Raw genomic sequence first — 20374 nt, forward strand, 5'->3', positions numbered from 1 at the left:
CGCTTTCACTACATACAGCATACCGCTGCATACGGCGCGCGGCGACGATTTTATCGCCATCGGACTTTGTGCGAAACCTCACGGCGACGGCAAAAATGCGCCTGGAGTGCTATCGCAATAAAACAAGAATTGTATGTTAGGCCCCTGACGATTGTTGTCAAAGTATGTCGGTGCCCATTTAGTAGTCCTGATATTTTATTTAGTTTGCCACAAATCTATTCAGTATGTTGGGTTGAGGTAAGGCTTTCAGAAACAAATTATAAGTTTTAATCTCACTTACAATTCATTTATCCTTTAAAGTATTAATTGTATAAAGCGAATAATTTTTTTTTATGGCTTAAAGGGGCCCTGCAACAATTTTTATCGAAGTCGAGAAATGCATTTGAAGTTAAAATAGATTTTTTTGGAATACTTTGCAGCCAAAGGTATTTCAGTTAGTTCAGCAAAAGCGGAGTTATTGGCAATCAAAGATCACTTTTGATCCCTTTCGCGGTGTGCGCATTCCTTCTTCAATGACTTGCACAGCGAACGCGACGGCGGAGTGGTGCGCGCTACGCTGAACGTCACTGTAGCGCGCAGTTCAAATTTGATTTTGGATGTTCACGTAAAAGCCTTGTGCTGGCTTTGAATGGGCGTCAGTATGCTTTCAAAAGCCCCCCCCCCCCCCCCCCCTCCCGCCACCATCCCATTATAACACACAACCATTTATTTCAGATGTTGGCGCCTACGACGCGCCAAACGCCAAAAAGAAAGAAAAAGGAAATTTTCGTGCATTACGAGCCAAAACCCCGAGTTGATTATGAGGCACGCCATAGTGGGGGACTCCGCATTAGTTTAGACCACTTGAGGTTTTTAAAGGACCCCTCACCAGGCTCCATAGCAAATTTTGGTTATACGCTGGAAGTTGTTACGTTTCCTCTAGGGAGCGTTCTGCCGCCAAAAATTTTCAAGTCGATTGTTATCGCGCAGTTTATACCCTGCGCTTGTCAGCTCAAAAAGACCAGACCTGGTGAGGGGCCCCCAACGCACTGTATACGGGCGTTTTGGCATTTCACTCCCATCTAAATGCGGCGGCCGCGGCCAGGATTCGATTCCGCGCCCTCAGGCTTAGAGCACAACGCCATAGCCACCACGACGGGTCTAAGCGTCAAACGCGGTTGCCTTCAACGAACCGCAGTGAACTCAGTGAACTATAGTTATTGTATATGGCTCCTGCAAAAAGATAATTTCGTTTACGTAATATCGACGCAACATTCGCAAAATCGTAGAGTCAGCCTTAGTGCGTAAACATTACGGGATATGCGGAAGAATTGAAAGGTATGCGAAATGTCCCGCTGACATTACATACTGTGTCAACTACTCATCGATTGACCCACCGTGGTTGTTTGGTGGCTATGGTGTTGGGCTGCCCCAACCACAAGCTTGAAGCTCTGGGAGCGCATAACACTTTCGACGAAATCCAAGAAGCAGTTCTCCTATCTCAGCGGGAACGCCTACTCAAGACGGAAGCGGGTATACTAATACTTCAGCGAGTCGGCTACCCAGCGGACTTACGCGTCATACAATCTACCACTAACATTCCAACAGAAGACAGAGCACGCCTGCACGTAGCTCCCATCCCAAAGAACATGTCGTCCCACTCCTGCTAAAGCAGAAGAACAGCAAGAGCAGTGGCGTAGCTAGGTCGTCTGGCACCCGGGGCCCATAGGTCTTCCGTCACCCCCCCCCCCCCTCCAGGTGTGGCCGGCGAAAAGGGTGTCGTCAGACATATATGACACCCCCCCCCCCCCCCACTGGTCCCTTGCACCCGGGGCCCACGGCCCCCCGGCCCCCCCTGTTGCTACGCCACTGAGCAAGAGTGAACTACATAAGACGGACAATGGGAAGAAGCGGCAGGGCCGTCTACGTAGATGGAGCCTTGTACGGACCTCCCAACGGACATGCAGCGGTAGCAACTGTGGTGGGATCCAATCATCAAGAAATCACAAGTCTAACCATATCAAACTGCTCCATCCTGGAAGCAGAAGTGGCTGCGATAGCACTCGCCATACAACACGGGAATACTATCAACCAATCCCTTCATATTATCACCGACTCGCAGGCGGCTTGTCAGCTCCTCCTAGAAGGAAGAATCCATAAAAGACTGCTCGACCTTGTTCAAAGCAGCCCAGGATCAAACACTCACGTTAAACACCAGATCACTTGGACCCCCGCCCACTCTGGGTTGGAAGGGAACGAGATAGCTGACGGTCTAGCTCAAGGTTACACTAGCCGAGTGGATCAAAACACAATCTCCCCCGATCACTCACTACTTCAACCAATGTCAACAGTTTATAATATTAGGCTCCATCACCAACGCCTCATGCGCCAGTTCCTACCACCACCACATAGACAACTTACTGCGCAGGAAGCCCGCGACTGGGGACAACTCCAGACGGACACTTTCCCCAACCTGTATAAATATCACATTCTGTTTCCAGAACGCTACAGACCTACCTGCCCATGGTGCGATGGTCACCCCACCGCCTTCCATGTTACGTGGGGGTGCACGGGGGACAAACCCATACACTTACGAACACTTCAAACGAAGGAGCAGTGGGAGGCCTCTCTGTCCAGCTCGGACCTGACAACCCAGCGCAGCCTGGTACAGCAGGCAAGGGCAGCAGCACAGGCCACAGGGGCTCTGAAATGAGCTCTCCATCCGCCGCCCAAGTCTTCGACAACTACTCTTTTTTTGTCTTCTTTCCCTTCGACATAAATGTTTCTACTACTACTACTACTACTACTAAGTACGAGGTCACGCGCTCGAATCCCTACCACGACGGCCGCATATATGGTTAACTGCGGGAGCCATATACAGTAACTCGACAGCGAACGGGTTCGTCGCGGCCCCCCGTGGCGGCCATGATATCGACGCTACATAGCAGACATCAACTGACATGTTGGGCTTAAAAACAGCGTGAATGACAGGACGATATCAGATACGACATACACAGCGTTGTGTACGTCGTCTCCGCTCTCATCCTGTCCTTCGCGCTGTTTTTACCCCCTTCATCATGAACCAACCAGCCGTGACCCAGGAAGCACAAGTTGTCTACTAGCTATCTTGATACAGCTTGAGCAAGCTTGAAGCAGCTAGAGCTATGTCAAGCTATAGTTCAGACATATTCAAGATGGCTAGCACTTGATGTCGCCAATCCATATGCTTCTAGCCTCGTGATTTCGAAGGCGTTGCTGTGGCACGTTTTACAAGGTCGAGCATGTCGTTGTAAAGTCACGTTTCCTGCGATTCAACAAGGACTAAACCTTTTCCTGTCTCAGCAAGGTCCGCATGGTGGCTAATCGACGCGTTCGTCACTGATACCTGCAGCGCGGATCTTGTCGTAATGTGCCATTATGCTTGCTGGCTCATGAAAGACTCAAAGAACGCGTCACGAACGCTTCTATCAATGAGATGCATTTTACGGTGGCGCTCTGTCACGGGTTTCTCGGGCTTTAATTTGCTCTGGTGTCCCTGTATGTGCTCCCGGGAACATATACAGGAACACTTTTTCCCTTAGACGATAGACTGCAGGCTCCTTTTAGCGAGCCTATAGAGTTACTGTATGCAGTAACTGGGTCGTCTTTTACGAGTTTTCCTGCAGGTATGAACGGTACAACAATTCAAGCTAACGCTTACGAAAATCAACACAACATTGGTCCTGACGCAATTCTTCTTTTTCTATTTTGATTTTGTTGTTTAATTTAATTTATTTATCTATTTATTTATTTATTTGTAATAGCTAACTACCAAGACTGGGGAAGTTTACGCACTACAGTGAAAACGATGTTATGGAACTTGTCATACTGTACATGCTTCGAGAAGGGCTGCCCTTTAACGTTGGAAGCTTTCGGCAGAGAAAAGTCAAGGGCTCCAGACTGGCATCACAAGCATCAGAACGCTATGCGCAATAAGAAAAGGACGACTACAGCCTCGACGTTGTAGAGCCTGGCTTCCTGGCATTGCAAAACGTAAGGGACCTTAGCCACACAGCCCATGCTGCGTTCCTGTCGCTTAGAAGAATCCGCGAAAACTAGTCGATGACGCGTGCGCAGTCTGGCTACATTGAATCGAATTTTCAGCTGTGGGTACTGGTTGTGAATAGCAGCACATTTGCGGTAGAGCAAACTCCTTTCCAGCGCAGATATGTGTCGCAGTTTCTGAGCCACCGGATTTTCAGAGGCTGAGTTTCATTCTCGGTATGTGCTTCGCTGCTGTTACACTCACTACCTCAGTTGTAGCATTACTTAGCGTCGACGCCGAGCTTTATTCCCAGTCGCGTGCAGCCTAAACTGTGTTGATAACATAAACGTGATTGTTATTTTCCTTTCCTACCCCACATTTTGACTGAACTTAAGTGCAAAGTTAAGTGCACGCAGTTTTTGCAACGCGCCTTTTCATTGCAGAGCACACTGAACAGCAACAGGATTCTTCTGGAAATCGAATATTTAGGACCAGCGTCTATTCGCCAGACCTACTTACCTGCGGCAAAATGGGTGACGAAAACACGGAAAGGTCGACGTCCGCAACACCACGCGGTTTATCAGAAGTCATTGTGAGTATCAACTTTGCTATCAACTGCTCCGTTACTCACACATGTCGTTACTTTCTTGTGCGAGCGATCCCGCGTCTGCCGATTTCCTTCCAGAACCACATGTCCATCCACAAGATCGAAAGCTTGCTGTGGTTCACGCGTATGTGTTCCGTGGTGTTCACGCTCTTGTACATCATTCCACTGCTCGAGTAAGTATGCGCCAACGGTGCTTTTCCCATGCCCTACTTTTCACACAGAGTTCGGCTTAGCGGCGTTTCGATTGACGACATTCCTTACTTTTATTTTCCTCGTTCTAGTGCCAACCCATACACCTGCTACCAGCGGGCTTTGATAAGCAGCGCTGCCACAAGTGCGCTGCGGTTACACCAGCGGATGCCGAGCATTCAGCTCTCTAGAATGTTCTTGAGCCAGCTGCTGATTGAGGACAGCTGCCACTACCTTTTCTACTCACTCATCTTCTTGTTTGCCCAGCCCATGACATGTATCCTTCGAAAGGTTCATTTTGCTTCAAAAGAAAAGTTTTCAAAATACACAGCTCTGTCGTCTTTACCGCTGAAAAAAATAACCGTAGGTAGTTTGTGCACGCAAAGTTAGGGGATACAAACTGCCAGGCATACAAAAGAACACAGAAATGTATACAATGGAATCCAAAAGGAGTACAAAAGAATACAAGCATAGCTTTGGGTATGCTTGGGCAAACTACTTCTAAGGCTTCTTAATGTCTGTGGAGAGTTTAATAGACAGATTGGATATAAGAAACTGATAGTCATAGTGGAGTTTTAGTAAGCCCAGAGTTCATAATGTGGCACCACCCAAGCTATTATATCTTAATTAGTTGCACCATTGTCAAATTAACAAAATACTTGTTGCTTTCCTCCATGTTTTCCTTATAATTGTTCTAGCCAGGCACCAATTATCAGCCACTTGCTTTATTTTTTCTTTCTGGAAACCAGATGTGCAAGTGAGATTCTTAACTAGAAACAGTGACCATTGGTGTTGCTTTCCATGTCATAATGGGCAAATATGGAAACTAAAGTTCTGCGTCAGTCATGCGAATCATCACCATCAAGTTTTTGCATCTAAACATGCTCAGTTATCTACTGTAGTCTGAAAGATATGTTACAATGTGAATTAAAACTGTATTAGTTATAGCTTGGAGATAAAGTGTGTTCGAGGACACCTCACTAATTTCGGGCAGTGCAAACAGGCAAGTGCAGCACTTGGATCACGCAGTGGCAATCATGTCCTTGAAGTATCGTGTGGCTGCATAGCATGAAAACAGCTGAAATTTCTAACAGTATCCTGTGCACTTTTCCTCTCAGGGGAGCTGCTCTTCCAGCCAGAAAGTCAAGATCACATGCACAAATGCCTCTATGTAAAACACACTGCCTGGGATGTCGCCAATTGTTGCACGGGACCTCGGTAAATTGTCCAATACAGAACGCACAATATACTGCCACTGGTAGTGCACCGCATATAAAAAGAGGAGGACAAGAAATAAAGGAGGCGGGTCTTGCGCCATACACATGACACAGTCCCTCAGCTTCAGTATAGTAGAAGGCACAGAAGAAAAGGCACTTGTGAATACTAATTTTTGTTTTTTAATTATGGGGTTTTGTGTGCCAAAACCGCTTTCTTATTATGAGGCATGCTGTAATGGGGGGACTCCGGAAATTTGGACCTCCTGGGGTTCTTTAATGTGCACCTAAATCTAAGTTTTCGCATCTTGCTCCCATCGAAATGCAGCCACCGGGGCCAGGATCTGATCCCGCGACCTCATGCTTAGCAGCTCAATACCACAGCCACTAAGCAGCCGCGGCTAATTGTGAACACTAGTGGTAGGCGGAAAAAGTACATGTGGGCAGGGAAGCTTGCCTCCTGGCAGCAAGGCAACACAACATTTCAATTTCTTCAATCTTCTCTAATAATGAGCCAGTATGAAAAATTTTTGTGGTAAGGCACACCCTAGGCAGTGCCCTACAGCTTCCAGTGTTTAACCAGAGTTTGCAGTGGGGCCTGGTGAGGAGCCTTTTGAAAAGAAAGTTATTGTCTGGAATAACTGCATGTCCACGTTTATGACCTGTACATAATATCCCTTCCCAGTTGGCTGCGTTCCCAGCATTTCAATTGCACAGCTGTGTCGCTCTTACCCATGGTGCGTGCTACGCATTTCTAAATTTGCTACGCTGTTTTGGAACCTTGACTTAACTGTGCAGTGGTGCTGCTGCCTGTGTTTCTCTTCTCTCTCCTCCACTCCGCGAGCTTTTCACTGACCTTGCTGGACGTAAGTACTTCTAATTGGAGCTACCACATATGCAGACATTGCCAATGTTCGGTGTTTTCCGTCATGCAGAAGTTTGGTGGCCGTTCCGGTCTTCTTGGCACCTGGTTGGTGAACCTCCTGGACCACCAAGGCAGAAACATCCTTCGACTTGTGGCATTCACCGAAATCTTTCTCATGCCACTGACAGCGTTCAGCGTTCTGTCGTACGTATTAAGGCTTCTGTATTGCATTAAAAGAGTATTGACATGAGCTTTTACTTTCTTTTTGTGCTAAGTAAAGGTATGAATGAAGCCCTGAAAAAAAAATAAAGAATACTGGCAAGTGTCAACTTCGTACTTGCTAGGTATCATACTTTTTACATGTGAGAAGTGTGGAGTAGAGTTCCTGCAACTTCGAAATAATATGCTAGTACTTCTTTAAAATGCTGTTGTATCTGACTTGTAAGAAATATTATGTACAAGCATAAAGTCTGAACATGGGCAAGCTTATCTTAAAGTAAGAAAGCTGAAGTTTTGGCTCTTAAGATACTTCCTATATATTGTCTAACTCATCTCTATCATTTATGGTGGATACGGTGTCCAGCTGCTGAGCACAGGGCTGCAGTATGAATTCCTGGCCATTGCAGATGCATTTTTAAGGCACTTGTGTGCCGTGTATCTTGTAGACCACATGATGGTTGTAGGTTTCGGCAAGTTGATATAGCATGATTTCATGATACAGCATGCTTAGTCAGGTTCCATGCGTTATTATGGAATCTATGTGTAGCTTTTGGGCATTAAAACCCAGAATTTGCTCTTAACATTTACATTTCATGCTAATGTGTAGTGCGTTTACTGGAGAATTCATCACTACACGAAGAGTAGTGAATTTGTACGCAACGTCAAATGCTTGTGAGAATACAAGCATTTTTTCTCTTTAAAAGCATCTTTAGGCTTATTGGACTGCCTTGCCAAATGTTTCATATACAGTGTAATGACGGAGAGAGCCTAAGCATCGCCTTCCTCATGCTTGCCTTATGTTGAAACTGCTCAGTGCGGGTCCTGCCACTTATAGTAATAAACACTGTTGCAGCAGTACCATCCCCGAGCAAAATTTGCTGTCAAGCTGCGATTACTTGCTTACGGCAGGTACCATACGTGAAAATTGAAAATTGATGTGTTTGCCGTCCTGAGACACACTGCACAGGAGGTTTCAGGATTAAGTTTGACCATCTGGAGTTCATCAAATGGACACTAAAGAGAAACACAAAATTTGTTTACACTGATAAACTATTCATTGTTCTCGTTAATTTCACTATAATAGGTTGATTATTATAAGAGAAAATAAGGTCAGAGTTCCCAACTTTTTTAATTGGTCTGAGTATCTCGTTTCAATCACTAAGCACCGTTCACCCAATGCACAGTACACGAGCCTTTTTACATTCTGCCCTCATCGGAATGTTGTTGCCATGGCTGGGTATCAAACGTACTACCTTGTACTCAGCAGCACAATGCCAAGTCCAGTAAGCCACCACAGCAGGTGTACTGTGTGTATAGTGTGGTATGGTGTGGATAATTGATATGATAGGTTTAGAATGACTAATTTTCAGTGTGATGTAGGGGGACCATCAGTGGACGCATTTACTTAAAGCTAGGAGGAGAAAAAAGTGCCCAGGAAATAAGAAAAAGCAAAGTCTTGCTATGACATATTGGCCGTATATAACTTCAATAATGGGGCAATAAGAGCAGGTGCACATAAGTAACTTGTTCTTTAATAGAGCTGGCATTATCGTGCCTGAGGTTTTACGAGTATGTGCCTTTTAAACTGCTGTTTCCTTTTATATGACTTTATTCACATGTTAATTTCTAAAAATATAAGTACTGCATTACGCTTTGGCTCCTTTGGTCCTTTATTACACGGAGAGCTATTAAAAGCAGTGTGCCTTCAAACAGTGCTTGTACCTCTAAATGCTTGTATTTTGATACTCTCAGTGGGAAATTAGAAAAAAAAAATTGTTTTCCTCAATGCTTCTGGCATACCTTAGATAAGCATACCTGACCGTGTTCCACAGAAAGAATATATATGGAGAGTTTCACTGTGTTACAGGAGATATGGGCAGGTAGAAGACTGCATGCAGTATGGTAAAACCAACCCAGATTGAAAGATGAGAAAAAATACATGTGAACAGTGGATGGAAATTTTGATATGCCATAGTTCGAATGCACTTTTTTGCCATTTCGTTTATGAAATGTAAGTAACGTACATTTAGGAGGTGCTGGATTTGTTCTGCGCCTTTGGATAAATTTTAGGGCTGGCTGTTACATGCCTGTCAAGTGGCTAATGTTGAAACACTACCATTTAGAGCAAGAAAAATAGCACTAACGTGGCAGACACAAGAAAGTTGATGGGACAAACACTTGTGCATTAGCTTTTACAGTAGCTTTGCACAATAGCCTGTAGAATCGTACAGAGCATCATCTTTCTTGTGTTTGCCGTGTTAACGCAAGGGTTATTGCTTTACGTAAGAGCTAACTTGCCCAAGAAGAAGTTCTGTTCAAACGTCATAATATTTGTGCTTTCAAGAACTGCTATGACTGTGTTACACTAGTTTTCACTGCCTTCTAATTAAAGTGTTGCTTTGATCACATCACATGTAAAAACTGGTTATCAATAAATCTTTCGGATTTTTTTTTTTCACCTTGCCATAAGGTAACCCTGCTTAGAATAAAAAAGGTCATATTTAGAAGAAAAAAAACTTGCAGGTTTAAGAAGTTGGTGTGCTGACCATCATCTATCCTTAATGAGGACATATTACAAAGCTACATTTAGAACTACCAGTGGCAATTTAGGTTTAATGTCACATTTTGCAGGAATGTGTTATTGTGGTCTTATCTATGAGCATTTTCTTAGGCGTAGCTTTGAGAGGCATGTGCAAGTACATGGTTTATATGGTTTTGCAGTGGACGGAGTAGCTTGCTGACTCCATTTCTTTACTACTGCTTTCTGAGCCTTCGTTATTCCTCTCGTCGCAATCCCTACACAAGGTACGTACAGTTCCATATGCCAATCACTATTTACTCCTATGCTAGATTGTGGCTTAACTCTTTCGTTACTGCTAGAAATGTGCTCATTTTCTGTGCTTTTATGTCCTATAATTTTAATTCAAGACATACCATAGTAGTCGCAACATATACTGCGATGCATAAAATTATAGCTTGATCACTGATGTTTTGCATTGTGATCACTGGTGCCTTGAGGTGAAGCTTCAAAGAAACACCTCAAGGAACACAAATTAAAGTAGTAATTCTCTATTTTTAGTAAAGTATTCATCGGAAAAAAATCTGAAACATACAAAATATGCACCTGGTTCCTAGTTCCCAACTTTTGTAAATCAGATCACGAAAAAAAATTCTGATGAATATTTGTTGGCATCAATACAAGTCATAGTGATGCCCATGCTATGCGGGAAAGGATTTGCTTTGCAAATGTGGAAACAGGTAAGTTCCTATTCTTCAGGAAGCATTTGTTTTTACTCATTGCAGCAGGCACCTGGTTTGTTTTTTACTGCATTCTTTAGGCTCGCAAAGCAGTTGCCAGTTAAAGGAAAATGCAGGTGCCTCCTCCTACTTGGTTGTTGCCTTTAATCATCTTTTCTGTGGAAGGAAGGTGGTATAGTGTGTGTTCAACTGTCACTGGAGCCTCCACATGCTTTGCTCAGTCTATACAGTGCTGTACAGTAATGTGGAGTGTTGCACAATATTGCACAGTAATGAATAAGGGCATTTGAACAGGCGGTGTTCAAAATGGTAGGAGATTAGATTGCAGAAGAGTGCACATTTGAACTGGTTGCTTCATGATTACAAGAAGAAAACAGCGCTAAATGACAGGATGAAGAGAGGGACACAGACCGCACTGTTTTCTGCTTGTAATCATGAACCAACCAGCCCAAGTGTGCACTCTTCTGCAGTCTAATCTCCTACTATTTTGAACACCGCCTGTGCAAATGCCCTTACTCATTAGTGGCCTGTGTCCCTCTCTCTGCTGTGGTCCGTGTCCCTCACTTCATCCTGTCGTTTAGCGCTGTTTTCTGCTTGAGATTAGACTGCTAGTCAAGCTTTGGTTGAAGGTTAGTCTGCTACCGACTGCATGCTCTTCTGTGAGTGAAAACCCCACAAGACAGGAAGGATTGCTCATAATAGCTTGTACATATGCTGTCGAAGCGCTGATGGATAAAAACAACCCACAGTGAGGAAAATAAAGTTGCATTTGATATTAATCTAGCACAATTATCAAAATGACACGCACTCATGAGCATCTACAGTTGTTTGAGATATTATTAAAACAACCTATACGATGGAGCAGGAAGTTGACAACTCGAGACGAGCTTCTGTGTCTTTACTGCTGCTGTCACTTAAAAATTAAGTTGCAGAGTCAACCAAAGCGCAAATTTTGCGTCTTTTTCTTGAAGTGCTAGGAGCACTGGAAGCTAGTTTCGACAATACCCCCAGTCGAAGTTTTATTTTTCCAGGCTCTCCAACCTGTCAAAAATTGTGAACTCTTGCAGATAGTTAAAGTTCAGTCATCATTTCAGACAATGCAAATGATGCTGCTAGTAGAAGAATTTCAGCAGAAATGTTTAGCTACGCATTCAAAAACTGTCGATCAAATTTACCGATTTTTATAGGTGTGGTATTGACTGAGTTAGGGGCATTTGCATTTCTGCAGTAATATTTACCCTATAGATGTGCAGATACATGCCTGAAACAGCGTTAGTTTGAGATAGAATTCATCACTTGGAAAGCTCATTGGCAGTAACACACCAGACTGTTGTGGAGAGTGTGGAAGAGCTCAAGATGCATTTATAAAGTGCAAGTCATTTGAGTGTAAAGGATGGCTGGACTGAGTTGGCCAAGTGGTAAAGTAGGTTCATGCTTACATACAGAACCAGGCTTCTTAGTGTTTCTGTGGAACTTGCTCAGCAGTAAATAGGTCCCTATATAGTCGCCAACCATTTATTTGGACCTCATGGGGACTGCGGAAATGTCCGAATAAACAGGTGTCCGAAAAAGCAGATTAAGAAAGAAAAATCCTTGATTTCCACGCACTTATTCTTGCTCGGCAGTAGGCTTGAAGAAATCATGAATGCGCCATTGCACGCTGTTCCGTTTATGCGCAATCAGATAAGCCTGAATCTCGGAGAGGGTCGTACGGTCACTATAGGTGGCTGAAAGCACAGTCACTGCTTGTACACGCTCTGCATGCGAAGTCAGCGTAGCACATGGTACGTCATCTTCCGACTCATTGTCCGGCGGTGCAGCAGAAACCTGACGAATGATCTCGCCGTCGTCGAGTTCTGCGCATGTCAGTACAGCAGTGTCAGCAGTTGTGAAACTCAAATGAGACGGTGTCCGGAATCGCAATGCAACCACTGCGCAGGTCTCGGCAGAACATATTCGGCGTCAGTAGGGAGCACACCGGTAGGCGTCAAATCGTAGGCCTCCCGGCACCCGCTTGCCGGCATTCGCCAGCGCTGTCTGCACCATTAGGCACTTGACGCGATGTTTCCGTATGCCACGTTGGATCACCGCAACCTCGACACAGCACACAAAGCAAACACCACCATGCCGTCATGCCAACACCAGTTGCACAAACGAAAAACGTGGCCTACTCCCAGCGTCGCGCGCGAAGAAACAAATCAGCTGCTGGATTGTCTTGGCATGGCTTACTAAGCTGAAACCGGAACTGCTGTAGAGCCACTCTATCGAACCGGGCAGAAACGATGATGATGAGCGGGGATTTGCAGTAGCGCCACTTCGTGGGGCAGCAAGGAGGCTCCGTTCAATACAAAAATGTCGTTCAGCAAGTCGAACCATCCGAACCATGCAGCAGTCAAAGTCGGTGCATGGTGCTCTCAATCAAATTGGCTCAAGGAGTGTCCGAAAAATCAGACTAGAGGTTGCAAGGTGTCCGAACTTTCGGCAGTTGTTATACATTATGGTCTATGGGGAGAGTGGCGGTGCCGCGCAGCAGACCGAATAATCGAGCATGTCCGAATTTTTGGAGTCCGAAAAATTAGTCGGTGACTGTAGTTGAATGCAACTTTAGAAAAAAAGGGCGTTTACTCCTCCAAGGCGTGCACTCTAGACTGACGCCACGAGCCAGACGGCCGGTGACCCTGCCGATGGAGAAGATGGCCACCCGTGCTTCGAACTGGGCCGAGTCGCGTCAGTCGTGTACGTCTGCCCCTCGTCGAAGTGAATTCTTAACTGTTTGTGGTGGTCTACCATGCCGGAAATATTATTGTGAGCTTACGATGCACGATTCATGCCGCATGCGTTTATTCTGAGCCGTGATCCGGCAAGCAAAGATCGCAGTGAGCATCGCTGATGCTACGGTACGCGTCGTCAGAAAACAGGACCCTGCGGCGACACACTGCTACAAACAAATATCCTACATGTTTGTTTCGTGGCGTTTTGTTTTGTTCCAAAGTGAATTTATGACGCAGTGGCAGGCGTGTTCATGTACTGTGTCGATGAAAAAAACAAAAAAAAAGGAAACCTATCACATTTTTGAAAATAAGTTTGGGAAAACACAAAACCAGAAGAATATATGAATCTTGTGCTATTTAAAACCAAGAGTATTTGTTTAAAACAATGAATTAAGCACTTTATGTGCCTTTCCTGCCTTGATCGTCTTCTCGACCAGGTTTGTAGTGGTTTCGATTAACACATTTTTTTTGGGTACTTGTTAAATAGCTACTGATTCATTTTAAGCTCGGAAAACGAGTAGTAGTAAATGTGCCCTGTACATGTAAACCAGCGTAAAAGACATGCAGAGCTGCTCTATTTCTTCCCCTTTCAATGAAGCTAAAAAGCAGATGACGCACAGCGTTGTAGAAGGCACACGGTTATTTTTCTCTCGACATTTTGCATGTGCTGTAGCATTCAAATCACGAGAGCTCTACCAAACCAGTCATCAAAATACAAGTCTTTATTTATACTGAGAATTACGCATTTTAGAAGCATGGTTTTTTGAGCGGGACTATTTTAGTCACAGTGGCTGTCGCGCTTCGGTCATCTGGGCGGGGCCTTCGCCTTTTTCTATAATTGTACCCGACTATAGTGGTATTGCTTTTTTTCTTCTTCTTGTGCAGCTTGCTGTGCCAACTTCTAGATAAGTTGTATTATCAATTGCTAACTTATAGCATCATCTCTGCAGCCACAAAATTTACCAATGTTATTCCATTGTACAATTTGGGGCACTAAATACATACCTGTATGTTGATACATTAGAAAATATATTGTGTGAACCTAAAATGGAAAGCTTTAGAATCAAACAATCTGTTTTCTAATGTTCTGCATGGTCTCAGGTAGGCTATAATACATCTAGCCAATTTATGTCTGACTTTGATGGACATCACCTACACCTGATCATTGGAAGGCACATTGATGTGTGCATTTCTTGAGGGTGACTGGCCTGGGTGAATGCCTTTGACTTGGCAAGGCCCTCCGCACGTGTGCGCAAACTCACCATGTCTTTCCTTCCCCCCCACTTCTCTATCTCATCTTTCTATTTCCCTTTCCCGTCCCCCAGTGTAGGGTAGCCAACCAGACACATTTCTAGTTAACATTCCTGCCTTCTCTCTCTTCCTTTCCTCCTCCTCCACATTGATATGTGTGATTTGTGGATAATATGGATATTAGAAATGTGCGAACCTGATATTGAAAGCTTTACATCTAGCCAGATTATGTTCGACTTTGATGGATATCACCCACACATGAATAGTGGGAACCACGTTGACGTGTGATTGGTGGATAATGTGGATATCAGAAATCCAGTCAATGCTTTTTTTCTTAAACCCAATTATCTTGCTTCTTCAGCATATGTTAGTAGAAAGCTAAACCTACTAATTCTGAATACCCTCTTTATCATTCTCCATTTGTGCTTTCTTGTATTTGATCAGACACATTGTGATAATTTTGCTCCTGTAAAGTCTTAACATTTATAAGATACAGTTGGGCATATCTCCATGCTTTGCGCTAGACTTGCTACTCTTATTGCTTTATTTAAATTGCCTTCTACATAACATAACATCTAATAGCCTTTTATACAGAGTCCAGTCTCTTGCATGATTAATTAAGCCTATCTGAGAATCTATTGACGTCCCTTGTTTGAGCATACGTCAAAGTAAACAACAATGTTGTTAAGTTGCTGTGAGATTTAACAGGGCTTCACACTGATCTTTACTTGCAGCAGCAGTGGTTTACCATTAGAAATAATTGTTAAATGCAATAACTGTCTATATTTTGCTTGCAGATAATTTGCCATGGTCCATGCATTACCACATTTGATGACAAAACCTTAAACAAAACCCTATTACTTGCAGTGTACATTAACTAAATTTCCAATGTGTAAGTAATGAATTTGCTGATGTATAGTGAAACCTCATTAGAACAATGTTGGATTTGACACAAAAATGGCTTCCTAAGTTATATCCGATTTCATTATAAGCTAGGTATATTCATAATAAGATCTGTTACACTGTAATAGCAGCAAGACAGTTTTTTACAGTGAAGCTGTCTATGGCTACCCTCCGGAAAAACCATGGCAGTGAACAGAAAACGTATTGCAGCAAAGCCAACTTTCTCACGAGTGCTCCGTTGCTCTCAATCTAATGTAGTTATCTTGGAAAAAATTTTACTGAAATTATCCGCTAAGACGACTCTATCATTACGCTGAGTTTCATTTGCTTGTCATAATTACTTAGTTCACAGTGCAGTTGTAAATGTTACAGAATTGCAGTCTGCTGTCAATACATCGGCATCTTTGGAGAGAGTATGGTTACCAAAAATTGCTGTAACTCTTGTTTTACCGAAACTATCCTGAAGCAAATTATATGACAATTAGTCTCTAAGATGACTCTAACATTATGTGGAGTTTCATTTACTTTTCATAATCACGTAGTTCACAGTGAAGTTGTAAATATTGTCAAATTCCCGTCCACTGTCAATACGTGGGCATCTACGGGAGGGAAATGAACAGCCCCATGTTTGTCCGCTAGAATAAAATTCTAGTCCTTCCAACTTTCATTCACCTAATTAACTAGGAAGTGTGCTCAATTGCAAATTACAAACAAACATCTTTTGTTTCTTGCACTCCTTTGGACTGCACCCTGGTCAATGCGTATTGTTGCTCGCGTCGAGGCTTGGTTTAACGACACTGCGTCTAAATGGCACTCCGTCGCAGCTGTGTCGACAACACCTGTCTTTAGAGTGGCGTCGTAAAACCTCTTCGGCGTTAGCTGTGTGTATGTATGACGTAGTATGTGCCAGATATTTCTTTGTATTTTGTGTAAATTACATATACGCAATTATATGTATAGTTACATACCAACAAAATTCTGTACCAACATAATTTGTACCACCATAGCAGCTTCTCTGGTCAACCACCTTCACAAGGTGGAATGGCTCCTCAATATCTTTATTTGCTTCGTTATATCCATGTTCATTATATTGAGGTTCGACTGTACTTCAATACACAGCTGTGGGTGCTGCAGTTTCATGCATTTTCACAGAAATCACTCAATAGACAATACAGCAGCTTATTTAACTTGGCACAAGCATTACTGTGGGTTTTCACCCTTTGCAAACCTAGACTTTGAATGACTTGGCTCTCTCCACATTGCATAGAATTGTAACAAGGAGTTATAGGATGCACTGCTTCATCTGGCTGCTGTGTATGACAACTCTGCTGTGATCCAGCTCAAAGCATCGTTTTCCTCTTGCACATTTGGATTTGCAAAATGCAAGTGCAATCCTAGTGCTTATTGACTGAGTAATGCAGATTGCTCTTTTTGAAGATTACAGATGGAATTATCAATTTGTCATATACCTTATGCTATTCTCATATAAGGACCACACCTTTGTGGTAAATTTGAGTCTGGGTTTCTTGGGCACAGCCTGCACATAAGTGAAAATTAAATTAAATGTGTATCTGCTTTGAAAAAGTCATGCTGTCTGTCATGAGCAACAACCTCGGGAAACCTTCATTTTAGACTCATTTACTACTTAATTTGTTGTCGCTGGTGTGCAAACCATGGTGCACTTTTCTAAGCTGAAACTGTCTACAGATGCGGTAACTAAGTTGCGCTGCATGTTAAGTCTTACTTTTTCATTCTTTTTTTACCTTAGTGTTTATTTTTCCAGTGATGTCTGTTGCTGTTTGCTTTTCATTTTCAGTGGCCTTATGTTTCCCCTAATATGTCCTAATGTGTTCTCTGCAATCTTTGCTTGTGACTTATTTTGTAAATTACCAATGTTTTCACTCTATATTATACTTTTCTTATTTGTGTAAAATGTCTAATCTGTGACCAATGCCTGTATGCCCATGCCTTCCCCCCTCCATGTAAAACCCTCGTAATGAGGGCCTTTGGCGGCTTTCACATGAAATGCAAATGGTTATCTTATGGCTGATAGCTCCAGCATACATTTTAGTTTGCACAGCAGCAGTGAAAGCTCGCTGCACAAATGTCAAGCACGGACAAAGCATGGAAAATGCACATGTGCTCAGGTCGATGCACAGTGGCAGGCGCTGCCCCACTCTTCTTTAATGAGATTATATTTTAAAAAAGTAGACTTAGTCATCTTACACTTATGATTTATGTACACCCTTCGGTGTAGCAGTGATGGAAAAGTTATAAGATTAAGAAGGAACAGCACCATTTCTGAAAAAATGAAGCATGGAAAGAGTTAGAGCTAGTAAAATAGGCCCCCATGTTGTTCGAGATATATGGGGGCTCAGTGACTTGGTACTTGCTCCTGCTTCCTGTTTTTATGACATGTTCCTAATGGACAGCAAAAAATCTGCTCCCTTCCACCTGCACAGGACAGTCTTTCATGAGCTACGTCTGGTGACAGAGTACTACGCGTCAAGGCCAGGCTGCCCAATGTTCCTGAGGAACCTGCTCTACAAGACAATAAACGTGCTGTCCCAGCTGGCACCTCCGGTCCCCCAGTAGGAAGGCACTGCTCTGCCAGTGGCTGAAGCCGCCACTGGACCACGAAACAAAAAGTTGTGCAGGGGGGGAGGGGGTCCATTGAGGGAGGCCGTGTCCTGTGCAGCAAGTGGCAGAAAACTGTGTGTGTGCAGTCTGGGGATGGGGGGGCCATGCAACTTTCATGGGCCTCTTCCCACCGTCTCTTTATTTGGTTTTCTGCACGCCGTATTCTTCAGCAGAGCTGCAGGGAGAGAATAAAAGAATCAGCAGTGTCAACTTCCTGGACATGCTCATGCATACAGCTACGGTCGTGCATGGTGGGTTGAGTTTGTTTTTTGTTTGAAAGCACAGGCGCCTCAAGTATGTTTGTCAAATGTTTTTCTTGTATCTGTTTTGTTTGTTACAAGATCTAGCTGTCGTAATCCCGGTAGATGCCATTCCGGTATGACTTGCTGCGTTTGTGATGAAAATAAAGGGAGAGTTAAATCATGAAAGAAAAACATTGAATCGTTCTTCTGCTACCTTTTGAATGGTGAATGGTGTTGGTGGTAGAGGGCACTAGTGTGTCAAGACTAATGGATGGATGCAGCTAGTCGAGCACATGCGCAAAGTATTGTAGGCTGCCAAAGTAACATCCGTGAATGAAACACCAGAGCAAGAAATGCTGACTGCCCTTATCTTGAAAGACCCAAGAACCATGTGTTGAACAGTTTAAGAGACTAGAATATGATGTGATCGTTGACTTAACCAGAGCACTTTTGCCAATAAACATGAGACTGCGTGTAAAAAATGCTTGTCCTTTCTTCCTCTTCTCTACCTTATAACAGAACACTACACTGCTGTTCTTGGCTTTTCCTCATGTCAATGTACAGCCACTCAATTCTTTATAAATACCACATGAGCAGCAACCAGACAGTGCGTCAATGCTTTGTGGTGGGGTAGAGTAGTGAAATGCAAGGATAGGCGCATGTGCTGAATGCGCTTGCAACTCGCAGTATCGTCTGCTAGAGTGCTCCATTCGTTGTAACACGTCTGCAACGCCGCAAGGCAGTGACACGCACTTTCTGGTTGGCACGTACACAATAATAAAGAATTCAATGCCTGTACAGCGAGTGGCATTTTTATTCTAATTGTTTTTAAAAATTTGTTATACTTACTACTGCTTTGTTTGCACTTTGATTCTACTGCAAGATCACATTGTTCTAGTCTTTCTTGTTCAATTAAACACTTGCATCATTGTTTGCTTGGCTATTCCAAACTTGAAAAAACAACAGTGTATAAGTGAATCGCTGCACTGACTGGTTTTACCACCTTTCAGCAAGTAAAGAAAACAGCATGGATCATAAATGCACCAGGCTGCTGTGTATTTCATATTTCAATAATGCAAAACCTTTATGATCCCAAAATGTTGGATTAACGGAATTATAGCATTAACAACAATCTTGTGAATTTTGGATGGTAGCACCTGTCCTGTTTGTTTTGTAGATTCTGTGCTAAAGCATTAATAAATCCTGTGAAGTTGCCCTACTGCCACCGGTTATTGGCACTGCAAGTTTAAACAGTGCGAAAAGACGACAGAGGACAGCGCTGGCCGTGTGTGTAAGTGTTCTTTGTCATCGTATTTTCGTGCTGCTTAAGCTTTCAGTAGGTTGCACCAGCTTGCCCAAACAGAAGTACTCCTTATCTGCACTGTTTTTCTTTTTAGTTGCTCGCACATGGCAGAAGTAATCCTTGTTTATGCAGCGTCTGAATAATGCTCATACGACAGTACTTTTTCTACTTTTACAGAAGAACTAGGCAGGCAATGATGCGTAGTGTTATAACAGAAGATGCAGATTAAGAAAATACAATCTTGTAGCAAAAGTGGAAGTGCAAGCAGTGCAACAGTAAAGCCAAAATTTTTACAAATTAGTTAGTACAAAAATGCAAGTTAGTGTATGTTTGTGTTTGGGCACAAATGCTTGTAAATAAAGCTTCACACCTTGTTAACTTTTGCGGTGTATACATGCAAGAACTCTTATGAGCTTCCTGCTGAAATGTTACAAATTGGTTGCACACAGACAACATTGTTACCTGGACGTAACTTGTGACCGTGCTATGAGGCTAATGCTCTTTTTTTTTGCCTACCTGCAGTTTTTCAATAAAATTGCCTGTGGCTGAGAGAGCAATTTTGTGTCTTTAAATCAGCTATCTGAAGATGCAGACATTACTCACACACAACAAATTGCAATGCTCAATTAATTCATGAAGTTCTACTGATTAACTTCATTTACTGAGCAGATGTAATTATTTGGAAGCTGTGCATAAATAGAGTCCTGTACACAGAGTAGAAATTGTGAAAATAGCAGCAGTGTTGAGAAAATGGCCCCAGGATCTTCCATGAAGTGCATTTGTGGGTATGTAAAGCCACCCATGCATGCTGGAAGAAAAGTCAAGAAACAGTAGCGTATATTGTCAAGTGAATTGGGGATATCTCAAAACTGGCATTAGTCTGGACTTTTGATGATTGGCCATGACTCC

The 20374-nt window shown here is 43.3% G+C and overlaps 1 protein-coding gene across 1 annotated transcript; it reads left to right on the plus strand.

The window, feature by feature from the left end:
• Positions 1 to 4095: 4095 nt before the first annotated feature.
• Kr-h2 (transmembrane protein 33-containing Krueppel homolog 2) lies at positions 4096 to 20022 on the plus strand. The gene is made up of 8 exons (XM_050184011.3): positions 4096 to 4239; positions 4447 to 4595; positions 4689 to 4783; positions 4892 to 5076; positions 6812 to 6879; positions 6949 to 7082; positions 9819 to 9902; positions 17743 to 20022. The coding sequence occupies exons 2-8, from the start codon at positions 4533 to 4535 to the stop codon at positions 17873 to 17875; spliced, it is 762 nt and encodes a 253-aa protein (XP_050039968.1). The 5' UTR covers positions 4096 to 4239; positions 4447 to 4532; the 3' UTR covers positions 17876 to 20022.
• The last annotated feature ends 352 nt before the right edge of the window (positions 20023 to 20374 follow it).

This window comes from Dermacentor andersoni, chromosome 4 (genome assembly GCF_023375885.2).
Source record: "Dermacentor andersoni chromosome 4, qqDerAnde1_hic_scaffold, whole genome shotgun sequence".
Taxonomy (NCBI): Eukaryota; Metazoa; Arthropoda; class Arachnida; order Ixodida; family Ixodidae; genus Dermacentor; species Dermacentor andersoni.